The sequence below is a fragment of the Nicotiana tabacum genome, chromosome 18 (genome assembly GCF_000715075.1).
Source record: "Nicotiana tabacum cultivar K326 chromosome 18, ASM71507v2, whole genome shotgun sequence".
Taxonomy (NCBI): Eukaryota; Viridiplantae; Streptophyta; class Magnoliopsida; order Solanales; family Solanaceae; genus Nicotiana; species Nicotiana tabacum.
The window spans coordinates 73,695,441-73,709,083 of record NC_134097.1 but is presented as its reverse complement, the minus strand read 5'-3'; the positions used below and the strand labels follow the sequence as shown (position 1 = coordinate 73,709,083).

The following is a 13,643-nucleotide window of genomic DNA, read 5'->3' as shown; positions in this document are numbered from 1 at the left end:
CCTGGTAACTCAAGGTGACATGGTACCAGTTAGTACTACAGGGGAGCCAATAGAGGGACCTGCTCCCTCTGCCCAAGAGGATCATTTTTCTCCTACTTGGGATGAAACTCCATGTTCCACTAGAAAGCCCCTGGATAGTACAGACCCTCTTCCTTGCCCTGATCTTGTTGTAGTCCCATTAGATTTTGTGATTCCTAAGATGAAACCTCTATCTGAAAACGATTATGATGGAAGTGAGGAAAATTATGATGATGTTCCTAAGATGAAACCTCTAAGGGAACGATGATAAGTTAGCAAAATTACATTAAGAGGATTCTAAAGATGTTTGAGATGGAAATTTCAAAGACCATTGATACTCTTATTGCCACAGCCACTCGTCTAGATATAGACAAACCTGGTTTCCCTATGAATGAAACCATGTATCGGGACATCATTGGTTCACTCTTATATCTAACAACCAGTAGAACTGACATTGTGTTTAGTGTGGGGCTATATACTAGATTCCAATCACGTCCAAAAAAATCTCATCTGAAAGTTGCTAAGAGAATCCTGAGATATCTCAAAGGAACGCATGACCTGGTCTTCTATCATCTTTTAGAAGAAAATTTCGACGTAATTGGGTATGTTGATGCTGATTATACTGGTTATCTAGTGGATAGGAAGAGCACATTTGGTATGGCATATTTTTTGGGATCATGCCTAATTTAATGGGGGTACAAAGAAACAAAACTCTGTAGCCCTCTCCACTGCAGAAGATGAATATGTAGCCACTAACTCATGTTGTTCTCAACTACTGTAGATCAAGCAACAATTAGAAAATTTTGGTGTGTTTTCTGATTATGTGCCACTTCTGTGTGACAACACAAGTGCCCTCAACATGGAAAAGAACCCAATTCAGTATAAGATGACAAATCACATTAATGTGCGACATCATTTCCTCTGGGGCAATGTTGAAAAGGTCTCATCTGTATGAAGTTTTGCAAAGCAGAGGACTAGATAACTAATATCTTCACAAAAGCATTGAGCAGAGAGCATTTCAAAAAGAATCGACTGGAGCTGGGACTAATCAAATTGAGTTGAGAACCTGGTCCCTCGATGACTCGCTATGAAGGAATGGTAAGGTAAACTACTAAAAAGTGTTTTCTGGCAACTTCAAATTCAATTCTATATCGTTATAAGTAAACATGCATGGCAATTGATTTGCAAACAAGTAGCTAATGTCATTGCAATTTGGTAGCAGGATTATGCTCATATTTAAAAAATCAGTCATGGAATCTATTTCCCTTGACTCAGGTTAGTAGTTACTCTTACAATCATACACATTTTGAACTGCTAAATGTGCCACGTCATTAAATGTGTCCGCCTTTTTCCCATACCATTTAAGCCCAAATGTCTCACCCGTTACAAACTGAACCGACTACCTAGTCCATCGCGTCCAACTGTAATAGGTCCCTCATTCCCTCTAAATAACCCCAAAAGACATGTCTCTCTCATAACTATCTACATCAAAGCCATCAAGCTTTCCTCTTCTCTCCCAAAACCCTCTTTTCGTGTCTTTACTCTCAAAACATTTGCCGTGTCTTCTCAAAAATCAGAGTCTCCTAAAGCCACAACTGCCATCCCTACTATGTCTTCGTCTCACAAAGCACATCAGTCTAAATTGAAGCCTCAACTTTCACCCATTGAAACCCCCATCGCCAACCAACCACAACCTACTGTCACTTCCCCAACTCCATCGAGTTTTGGTTCCCATCATACCGAAAAAAACAAACACCCATGAAGTTTGTCTCTTTAACCTCTCCCTTTGCTACACCGAAATAAATAGAAGAAGAAGGACTGGTGGAAGGGGATGAAGGAACAATGGTCTTGAGCCAGCGGGTTGAGGAAGCAACTCTAGAAAAAGAGGATATTACCACTTTTGGTGAAGCATCTAATGCATCTAACACCCTTTATGCTCCAACTTTTGATCTAAACAACCTATAACCATCAGGTAATGCCTCTCTAGCTTCTACTGATTCTACTTTGTTGGAAGATTTGAGTGAAAAAGAAGCCACAGAAAATTTGTTGCTTATTGCTGCTGAAGGGAGTCTGGTTGGGGAGTATGAGTCTGAGTGTTGGGGCTCAGGGGGAAGAAAGAGAGGATGGGGATAGAAATAGAGACCTGGTAACTCAAGGTGACATGGTACCAGTTAGTACTACAGGGGAGCCAATAGAGGGACCTGCTCCCTCTGCCCAAGAGGATCATTTTTCTCCTACTTGGGATGAAACTCCATGCTCCACTAGAAAGCCCCTGGATAGTACTGACCCTTTTCCTTGCCCTCATCTTGTTGTAGTCCCATTAGATTTTGTGATTCCTAAGATGAAACCTCTATCTGAAAACAATTATGATGGAAGTGAGGAAAATTATGATGATGTTCCAGTAGCCCCGTTTATCGCTACTAGAAGTGGTAGGATAACCTCTAAAGAGCCTGTTCATAAAATTTTCACTACTAGACAACAGAATAAAGAAGACCTTGAAAATGCTTTGAAAAAGAATAATGAGAAAAAGAAGAGAAGAAGATTGGTGAAATCGGGAAAATTAGTGAATGAGGAGGATCTACCTCCGGCCAATGTTGTGGATGTTAAGGATAAAGAGGTGAATGAGTAACCGGCTTCCCTTGTTCGTAAATCCCCTAAGAAGTATGTGTTTGTAAAGTTCAAGAAAGTGTCATCCGTGAAGGGTGTTGAAATTGATGGAGAGAAGAGTGTTGAGAAGAAGGAGCGTGGTGAGAAACCCAAGTTTGGTAGGAAGGAGAAAGATGTTGAAAATAAAAAATTTCACAAGAGAAAGGCAAGTGACAGTGAGGAACCTGGTTCTTCAAAAAGAACCAGAGTGGAAGTATTTGAAGTTGACAGAATATAAAAGTTGAAGAAGCAAAAAGTGATGTGGGGCAGAGTGTTTGATGATGCCATTCTTGACATGTCAGGTATGAGACAGCTAGTTAAAATCTGCGATTTTTAGAAGTGGACTCATCCCTTTATTATTCAGAATCCAAAAGTCTATGAAGAGGAAGTTCGCAATTTCTACTTTAATCTATTCACTATGGAGGATGACAATAACTACCTGAAGGTTAATGGAATGGATTTTTGATGGATGAAGCTGTATTGGGGAGTTTCCTTGATGTACCTACTAAGGGGCTCTCGTGTGTTGAAGGGATCTGTTCCTCCGATCTTAGGAAGGTTATTCTAAAGCCTCATGTTGTTCACCGAGGGGAACAGAAGGCCCTGCTTCCAGAAAACCAACTCATGTTTGAGATGGTAAACAAGGTACTGCTTCCTCGAGTTGAAAGACGTTCCATTGCATCAATAACGGACTTGGTTCTCCTGGAGGCGTTGGATAGATACACTACTATCAACTTGTCTGGAATCATGATTGAACACATTAAAAAGGTGGCAGACTTCAAGGATAGGAACCATGGAATATGGGTTCCTACTTACCAAAATTTTTGAATATTTCAAAATCCCCTTAGGGAGAGAAGCTGTGGGAACTTCTAAGCAAACAGTTTCAATGACTACCTTGGAGGAATGCGAGTGTATTGACAAGAAGAGAGGATTTTGCAATAATTCTACGATTTCTCAACTGATTGATGCTCAGACTGCTACTAATGAAGAAATAAGGAGGCTGAAGGCTAGGTATTGCCATTCTTGAGGGACAGCTCAATCAAGCCAGAGAGGAACCTGGTTCTAGCAGTGCAGAGGTTGCTCGTTTGACTGCTGAAAATGTAGACCTGAGGAAATAGGTTGAGAACCTGAAAGAGCAGCTGATCAATAAGCAGTGGTCTACAAATGCTCGAGTGGATGTTCTTCTCAAAGTCCTTGTCCAGTTTATCCGTGCTTGTCTTAGTCCAGTGTCCTGTTTTGATATTTTGTCCCTATGACTGTGGTACATTAGTTTGTTTATTTTGTGGATATTTTGTAACAGTAGTACTACTACTGCGTATGTTTTCTTCTCTTTTAAATTAATGAGCATCTCAGTCCTTCTCTATCCATGTTATACTCTTGTGTTTTATTTTTAGCTATGTTGTGTGCACGCAAGTGGCATGAGTTAACTTTTCTGTACTTCTTTGTGTGTTTACTTGAAAAAAATTCTTTTTATGATGCCAGAAGGGGGGAAAAAATTAAAGGGGAGAAACAGGTTCTCAGGGGGAATATGGCTAATCTGCAGAGGGAATCATATGGAGATCTAGTTCTCAGGAGGGACTTCAATTCTAATTTGCCATCATCAAAAAGAGAAAAATTGATAAGTCATGTGTCATTGTGTTTTGATGATCTAACAAACTTCATATGAGAACCAGATAGAGAACCTAATGCAAAGCCTCCCAGTGCTCAGAATAACAAGTCACATGTCTGGTACAAGTTCCAATGATTTTAGTTAAGGGAAAAGCAGAGGGAACATATGGCTATCAATTCCTCCGGTCACAGTACAAGTCAACTCTTTACATTTGTTAAAGTTGTTGCACTGCTGACGCAACAGTGCAACTGTTTCTTTTGAAGCATGTTGTGTACCGGATACTTGCTTGCATCATCCTAGTGACCTCACTTATATATTATCAACATGTGGCAAGGTATTACACACACTTGAAAACCCTAAAACATAATTTACTCTAAAATGTGCGGTCGCATTCATTTACTCCAAGGCTTGAAGAACAAAGAAGTAACAGAACAAAGGACCAGATCCCAACATTGAGTACGTCGAGTGTCCTTAGTATTGTTGTATCTTTATTAATGTTATTCACTTGTAATTCCTACTCAGCTTAGTTAGAAGCATCTCGTAGGATATCTTTGTAAACCATAAACCTTGTGTTTGTGTTTGTGTTTGATTAGAGTTAGTCAAAGTGGTGAGCTTTGTAATAGAGTTATAACAAAGAGGCTTGTAATATAGTTATTGCAAGTAGGTGAGAGATTAAAATTTTAATTCTTAAGTTAAAATAGGTTGTAATCTAAAGTTGCTCGGTTAGTGTAGTTGAAATCCTACGAGTGTAGGTCATGGTTTTTAATTCCCTGAGCTGAGAGTTTTTCACCTCTATGTGTGTGTGTTCTGTAGAAACTGATAGAGAACCAAATTCTCTATCCTTAGTTTACATCAAACCATCATAGGGTGCAAATCAAAGAGTGCCAGTAACAATTTTTATGTTTTTTTTGGTGCAAACATTATATGTTACAAGAATAGGATATATGTTTACTCCTTTAGATATTATGAGAACTTTTTCTTGTTGTAAAATCTAAAGCTCAATGAAAAATATTGTTCAAGGGGATTGTCGTTCATATTGAAAAGATGAAGAGAGATTGTTTTCCCACTGTCAAAATTAAATTTCTCCCTAATTAATAATTAAGTACATATCATCCGTCTCAATAGGTGATATCGGCGTGGCTCAACCTGAAGGAAACTAAAGTCCTTGCTTTAGACCTCAGAGATTACTCCTATTTAAATATGTAAGTTATAATTTAAAATAATTTTTTATTGGTAAAAACCTACCCTTACCGAGTGTTTACACCAAACCAATAAATATATGATTATGTGTCTTGCATGTGGACTTCAATCACATAACCATGGTAAATTACATGCATTCTCATCTAATTAAATTAATTAACCGTAGTGAATTAATATAGTTTGGTGTAAACACCCGGTGTGGGTAAGTATTTACTTTTTTATTTAGTAATTTTAAATTTGTTGTCAATTTGTGATCAAAAATAATTAATCACACAAATAATATGCTATTTTTAGGAATTTGGTTCAGGTATAACGGATGAAAATGAACGGCAACTAAATTAACAATTTGTTAATCAAATAAGTCAATTTTAACATAATTAACTAGTGATACTTATATTTATTATCATTTAATATTTAATCAAAAATAAATTAATATAATTTGTAATCCAGATGTTAATGGAAGGGAAGAAATTTGCAGAAAGTTCTTGGTATTTGCTTTGGTCACCAGGTGATTAGAGTAAAAATTTATACAGTATATTCCTTCGGTTCTACTTTTAAAGGTCCACATATTCAATATTCAAGTAATAACTCATAATAAGTAAATTTAGTTACATAGGAAATAAAACATATAATCTGGCGGTTAAACTATACTAATGATTATTACATTTTACGATTAATGTATTTTTAAATCCATTGTTATGATAGCATTACTATTTGCCACTGTAAAACAATTTTTTCTTTAATCACATATTGTGTAGTTTTTAGTTATAAAAATCTAAAATAATACTTTTTAGGTAGTTTTTCAATTAATTATGTGTTTTATCTTTAAAACATTAACAGATCAAGGTCTGAATTGAGATCTAAAGTTAAAAGACGTCATGGCTATAATCACTTTCCCTTTTATTCTAATTTGGAGTTTAGTTTAGAATTCATCTACTTAACAGCTAAAATAATTAAGAAGAATTAATCTAAATAATGTATAGTTCATGTATAATTTTGTATATAATTTCATAGAATATATGTATAATCTTGTTCTAATAGTAATAAATAATAAGTCTGACCGATTGTTTAGGTAAACACCTCTTCTTCTTTTTTCTTTTTTCTTTTTTCTTTTTTAATTTGTATTATTACGAGATTTCAGATGCTGTCTTTTCCAGGTTTTTAGAGGCACTTGGAACTTCTCGTATTCTACAAGTAACAACTTTTTATTATTATTCAAATTGTTGTTATTACTAAACATTAGTATTTCAAATAAACTTTTACAACAACAAAATTAGCTAATCTTGTCCGTGCACCCCGCAGCCCCCCCCCCCCCCCAAAAAAAAATAAACAAAATTAGGGGTTAGATATAGTTAGGTAAAATCGCATAATTCCACTGTCTTATTATACATTGTTAACAATATTGTATCTATGAGTGGGGTTGTCTTGTATGGGTCAAAATTTAACCACAAAATGGTTGTCTTTAAAAGGAACGATAAGGGGTCAACCAAGCCGTAGTTGTACCCACGAGGTGTAATAGCGGCGTCCACCTCGAGCACTGTCGAGATCGAGCCGTCAGAAGGTGTCACGACCCCAAACCGGACCCGATCGTGATGGCATCTCTCGTGAAGACAAGGCTAGCCGACACAATTCCCAAATTCATTTTTAACAATTTTAATAAGTCAATTTAAGTCATTGATAAGAAATAAATCCCAAAATTTAGTGAAATAGACCAAGTGCGGAAATAGATACAGCCCGACATCGGGGTGTCACAACTCACGAGCATCTACTAAGGTCTAAATACAACGGAAAGTCTGAAAAATGTACTAAATACAATCTAATGGAATCAAGAGGGAGAAAAGCAGTGCTGCGAACGTCGGGCAACTACCTTGCTAAACTCCGATGACTCTGCCTCTGAGCAACCAACACCCGCTACCGGGTTCAGAAATACCTGAATCTGCACACAAGGTGCAGGGAGTAATATGAGTACTCCGACTCATTGAAAGATAAATGAAAATTGATCAGTAAGAAAGCACGTAAATCACGTCAATACGCTACAACAAATACAGGATATTTCCAACACAGTACGAAAATCATTTACTTTGTAAATCATGCTCAGTTTCGGTGAAAACCTTTTAAAAATAATTTTCAACAGTTTCAAATGAGTGATAAAACAGTGAGTAAACATAATAGAAACATAAACAGCCCCTCGGCAAAACATGTACCATAAACCGCCCCTCGGGCATAATACCAACAGAACCAGCCCCTCGGACTACCTCACAACCACTCGTAATCAGCCCCTCGGGCATAACATAAATCAAGAACCGCCCCTCGGGCAATAACATGGAACAACATTAGCCCTTCGGGCTATATCTCATATCACAATGGGTACTCGCGCTCACTGGAGGTGTACAGACTCCGGGAGGGACCCCTTACAGCCCAAGAGCAATATCAAGTCATCTCTTGGTATAATCAATAGGCTCTCGGCCTCACATCAACAAGCCACCTCGTGGCATACAATCTCAGGCTCTCGGCCTCATAATCATAATTAGTGTATCACTGCTACGGCATGCAGCCCTACCCAAAGTATCCTCACAACACAGGCCCTTGGCCCTACTCAGTCAGAATCTCACAAGCCACTCGGGCAACAGTAAAACATGATGCTCAGCTCAAATTATCATTTAGAATATCATTTAATGTGTTAAAACAGAGTTAACATGGCAGTTATGAAAAATAGTAGAATATAGCATGACTGAGTACAAGTATAAAGTCAAAATAGTGAGGAAATAGCAGTAAAAATTCCCTAAGGGTCCAAATAGTTGGTACGAGGCCCAAATATGGCATTCATCCCAAAACATGATAATAGCAAATAGTTTTCAATCAAATACGCGGTAAAACAGTCATTTGGGATGGACTAAGTCACAATACCCAATGGTGCATTACCCCACGCTCGTCATCTAGCGTGTGCATCACCTCAATATAGCACAACGATGTGAAATCCGTAGTTTCATACCCTCAGGACAACATTTACAATCATTACTCACCTTGATCCGGTCCAAACTTTAGCCCGCGATGCTTTGCCCTCTCGAATCAACCTCCGGATGCTCCAAATCTAACCAAAACAGTACATAACCATTAAAATATGCTAAGGGAATAAAGCCCACTCGAAAATATTCAATTTGCATCAAAAATCCCGAAATTTCTCAAACCCGGCCCCCGGGCCCATGTCTCATAATCCGATAAAAATCACATCAATAGAATCCTCATCCACTCACGAGTCTACCCATAACAAATTCATCAAAATCTGACCTCAATTGCCCATTCAAATCCCAAAAGACTTCTCAAAGTTTTCTTCTATTTTTCCCCAATTTTCACTCAAATTTATCAAATTAAATGATGAAATTCAAGACTAAATCATGGAATTAAACCAAATATGAGTGAAGAATACTTACCCCAATAGCTCCACTGAAAATCTCCTCAAATTTCATCTTCTCCCGAGCTCTCCAATGATTTTTGTGATATTGGACTTAAACCCTCGTTTTTAAAATATAATCTGTCTACCCAGATATTTCTTCATCCCGAATGCGGTATTCCTCGCGTTCGCGAACCACACAGCTTCACTGATTGGAATTCCTTTTGTGCGAACGCGAGAACCCACTCGCAAACGCGAAGCAAGCTGACCCTACTCTTTGCAAACGCGACCTCTACTATGCGAACGCGTAGAACAAATGCCTTGGGATCCCAGCTATTCCACTTCCTCTATGAAAACGCGGCAAAACCCTCGCGAACGCGAAGCAAGCTGACCCGACTCTTTGCAAACGCGACCTCTAATATGCGAACGCGTAGAACAAATGCCTTGGGATCCCAGCTATTCCACTTCCTCTACGCAAACGCGGCAAAACCCTCGCGAACGCGATGACCACAGACCTTAGCCTTTCACGAACACAAAGGCCAACTCCACTGCCTCACATCTTAACCCTTTGCGAATGCAGGACATCCATTCGTGAAGGTCAAAAACCTGCAACATTGAACTGAAGAAATCTGCAACTTTCTAAACAAGAATTTGATCTGTTTAACCACCCGAAACTCGCCTGAGGCCCTCAGGACCTCAACCAAACATACCAAAATATCCCATAACATCACTCAAACTTGTTCCAACCTTCAGAACACTCAAAACAAGATTAAAACACCAAATTTGCATCGGATTCAAGCCTAAAAATTTCAAGAACTTCCAAATTCTGCTTTCGATCAAAAAGTCTACCAAATTTCGTCTGAATAACCTAAAATTTTGCATACACGTCACATATGACACAACGGACCTAATCCAACTTCTAGAATTCCATTCCGACCCTTATATCAAAATCTCACCTATCAATCGAAAAATGCCAAAATCTCAATTTCGCCAATTCAAGCCTAAACCTTCCGCGGACCTCCAAAACACATTCTGACTGCGCTCCTAAGTCCCAAATCACCTAACACGGCTAACCAAATCATAAAATTTCCAATCCGAGGTCATCTACTAACAAGTCAAATCTTAGTCAAACCTTCCAAATTTTAAGCTTCAACTGAGAACTGTTCTTCTAAATTCATTCCGATTACCCTAAAAACCAAAACCGACGATTTACATAAGTCATAATACATCACACGGGGCTAGTATACCCGATAACTGGCGAGCAAAGTGAAAAATCTCAAAATGACCGGTCGGGTCGTTATAGAAGGCTTGAACGACAATGCATATGTCGCACTACTCGGGCAAGTAAGAAAGAGTGTAGTCATGAAAGGGTCTGTTGGGTAAAGACAGTTGGATAAAGGGGAAGGTTATATATATATATATATATATAAGGAGAAGGCAAGAGGGGGGATCCAATTCCAGAAAGGAGAGGAGCAATGTATCAAAGATGAGAACAAGAGGAGTTCACCAACAACAAACCTCAGACTGGATTGGGCTACAATTTTTTATAATCATTATTATCAAATCAACCAAGATAGTTCTCTTAGTTATCAACAACTTTCCCTCTTTTCCTTCTGTGCTCTTACGAGTGTGGTGCAAGCATGTCAAAGATGTAAGCTTATCATTTACATTTGATGTCTGTTAATCATCTTAAAAAATATTATACAAGCTTGGTCCTCTTCGATTTTTGTACTCAATATGTTTGGATCTAGAGTTAATTATGTTTGGCTAAGGTTTAACCTCCATCTCTCTATTAATTAGTTTAACTAAAAGGCTTAACACTTTTTGGTCAAACAATTTGGCGCCGTCTGTGGGGATTTCTTAGCAAATTTTTTTAGTTTTCTTTAGATCTAGAGCCAGCCAAACATCACTACTAGACTTTCATGGCCTCACCATCTCAGCACAAATACCAACTCGAAAGAATGATAGATAAGCCTTCAAGATGACCGTACCAATCTACATCAGGTCTCTACATAAAATAGAAGTTATAAACGATGTCTATGCAAAACCCATGTCTTACCTGTAATGATAGGTTTTGCACGCCATATGCACGTTTAAAATAGAATCACGGTTGTCTGGCATGACCACAGCCCCATTTGACGTATCTACCTTATATACTGACCCGTATTCTCAGCCCTTTGGAAGGAACGATAGCCTACTGTGTGGTCCTTTGAAAGAGCGGGGACATCCTACCCTATTTTCACATCCCCACACACATTGGATGATTTATGAACGAAGTGTGACATGTTTCCCTTGTTGTTTGTGCAAATCGGACCAGGTCGAACCGGGACTCGGTTTTAACACCTCAGCGAGCAAGATGAGTCCAACCCACGAGAAGCCTAGATGCGGTTAACGACGAAGCCGGACATGGCTGAGAAATCTAAAACCATCATTCAAGTGCGAGGCAAAGCGAGCAACTCCACAGCGCCGCTCCTCCTTTTGCCGACTTGTCAGGCCAAGGTAACAGGCGATTTCATTTGAGTTTAACTTACCAAGCTCTCTTGTTGGTTCAAAACACGAAACATATAGCATTCTCCAACGAATCAAAATTAAGAAAACTGGGACTCACCTAGGAAACGTACAACATTCTCCAATAAAAGCAAAATTAAGCAAACTGGGACTTACCTAGGAAACGTACAACATTCTCATGTACGTTCTCCAATGAAAGCAAAATTAAGCAAACTGAGACTCACCCTGGAAACGTACAACATTCTCCAATGAAATCAAAATTAAGCAAACGGGGACTCACCAGGAAACGCACAGTATTCTCTAATGAAAGCAAAATTAAGCAAATTGGGACTCACCTAGGGAACGCCCAGTATTCTCCAGTAAAAACAAAGTCGAGCACACCGGAACTCACCCCGACGCACACATAAACAGTACGGCGATGTGTAATGTTCTCCAAAAAAAATATAATAATAATGATACAACGGGTTACTATTTCGACCTTGCTCGAAATAACACCCCTACAGCCAACGACCATCGCCAAAAGAGAATTTTGACCTTGCTCAAATTACAACGGGTTACTATTTCGACCTTGCTCGAAATAACACCCCTACGGCCAACGGCCATTGCCAAAAGATAATTTCAGCCTCGCTCGAATTACAATGGTTTACTATTTCGACCTTGCCCGAAATAACACCCCTATGGCCAACGGCCATCACCAAAAGAGAATTTCGACCTTGCTCGAATTACAACGGGTTACTATTTTGACCTTGCTCGAAATAATACCCCTATGGCCAATGACCATCGCCAAAAGAGAATTTCGACCTCGCTCAAATTACAACGGGTTACTATTTTGACTTTTCTCGAAATAACACCCCTACAGCCAACGGCCATCGTCAAAAGAGAATTTCGACCTCGCTCGATTTATAATGGGTTACTATTTTGACCTTGCTTGAAATAACACCCCTATGACCAACGGCATCGCCAAAAGAGAATTTCGACCTCGCTCGAATTATAACGGGTTATAATTCTGACCTTGCTCGAAATAACACCCCTAAGGCCAACGACCATCGCCAAAATAAAAATTCGACCTTGCTCGAATTACAACGGGTTACTATTTTAACCTTGCTCGAAATAACACCCCTACGGCCAACGGCTATCACCAAAACAAAAATTTGACTTCTCTCGAATTATAACGGATTATAATTCGAACCTTGCTCGAAATAACACCATACAGCCATCAAATAAAAGAAAAGTTCAAACTCGTTCAAAGTTAAGTCAAAAATTGACTTCGTCCAAAACGACGATTCTAAGTTCGGACTCGTTCAAATTAAGTTAGAAATTGACTTTGCCCAAAACGGCGACTCCAAGTTCGAACTCGTCCAAATATAATTCAGAGCTTGACCTCGCCAAAGATGGCGAATCTCAAGTCGACCTCATTTAAATTAAAACTGATTCTACCCGAATTGACGATCCATAAGTCAATCTCGCCTGAATTGGCAAATCCAAAATGACTTAATTCGGACTCATACAATGGGATCCTACCCAATCAACGCAAGGTCGGCTTCCTAATTAAAAAGATCAGGGACTCCTCACAAAGAAATTCGAAGGTCTACGCCAAAAAGAGAAATATAGCAAACGGGAGGGATAGAAAAAGAAAATCAAATGGTACGCAAACAAAGGCGAAGCAACTGTTTTATTTAAATACACGTGCGCAACAGCCGCACCTTACAAAATACTGAAACAGGCCCCCAAAAAAAAGAAGAAACAACAAAACAAACAAAAAAACAAAACTATGAAAGCTGCAACATCTTTTCACTCGGCGTCATCACCGCCGTTCTCCCAATCATTATCTTCAGGAAACCCATCCTCAACATTAGAATCCTCGCCAACCTCCGGTGTCACAAGGTCGTAGCTTCAATTGGCACGAGCCTCGCGTGCCTTTGCCCAAACTTCTTCAAAGGCAACCTCAGAAATACTGCCCGCCTCCCATAAACCCTTATATATATCTCGTTGGGCCTCGTCATGGACCCACAGCTCATACAAGTGGTAAGGAACAGCGAAAGAGGCAGATTCAACCTAAACCAACAATTGCGCCTTCTCGACCTCGAGTGCCACGACCCGATCTCCTAGGCTCGAAGCCTTCTGGTCAATTTCACTAATATGCTCCTCGAGCCGTGCCTCCCTCAGCATGGTTATTACCCTCTCAGATTCCTACTCAGATTAGAGGACGCGGATAATGTTCTCTATCCGTTCTCGCCAAAGCCGACGTCCGAGCGTTCCTGGCATTTTCCATCT

The 13,643-nt window shown here is 39.3% G+C and overlaps 1 protein-coding gene across 1 annotated transcript; it reads left to right on the top strand.

Annotated features, from left to right (window-relative positions):
- Positions 1 to 321: 321 nt before the first annotated feature.
- Positions 322 to 2,151, top strand: LOC142172542 (secreted RxLR effector protein 161-like). The gene is made up of 2 exons (XM_075236187.1): positions 322 to 673; positions 1,991 to 2,151. The coding sequence occupies exons 1-2, from the start codon at positions 322 to 324 to the stop codon at positions 2,149 to 2,151; spliced, it is 513 nt and encodes a 170-aa protein (XP_075092288.1).
- The last annotated feature ends 11,492 nt before the right edge of the window (positions 2,152 to 13,643 follow it).

Bases quoted from the DNA above. Each gene is read 5' to 3' on its own strand.
- LOC142172542 (XM_075236187.1), top strand. From the start codon at position 322: ATGTTTGAGATGGAAATTTCAAAGACCATTGATACTCTTATTGCCACA. The intron at 674-1,990 runs GTATGGCATATT...TATAACCATCAG, and splicing joins GGATAGGAAGAGCACATTTG to GTAATGCCTCTCTAGCTTCT.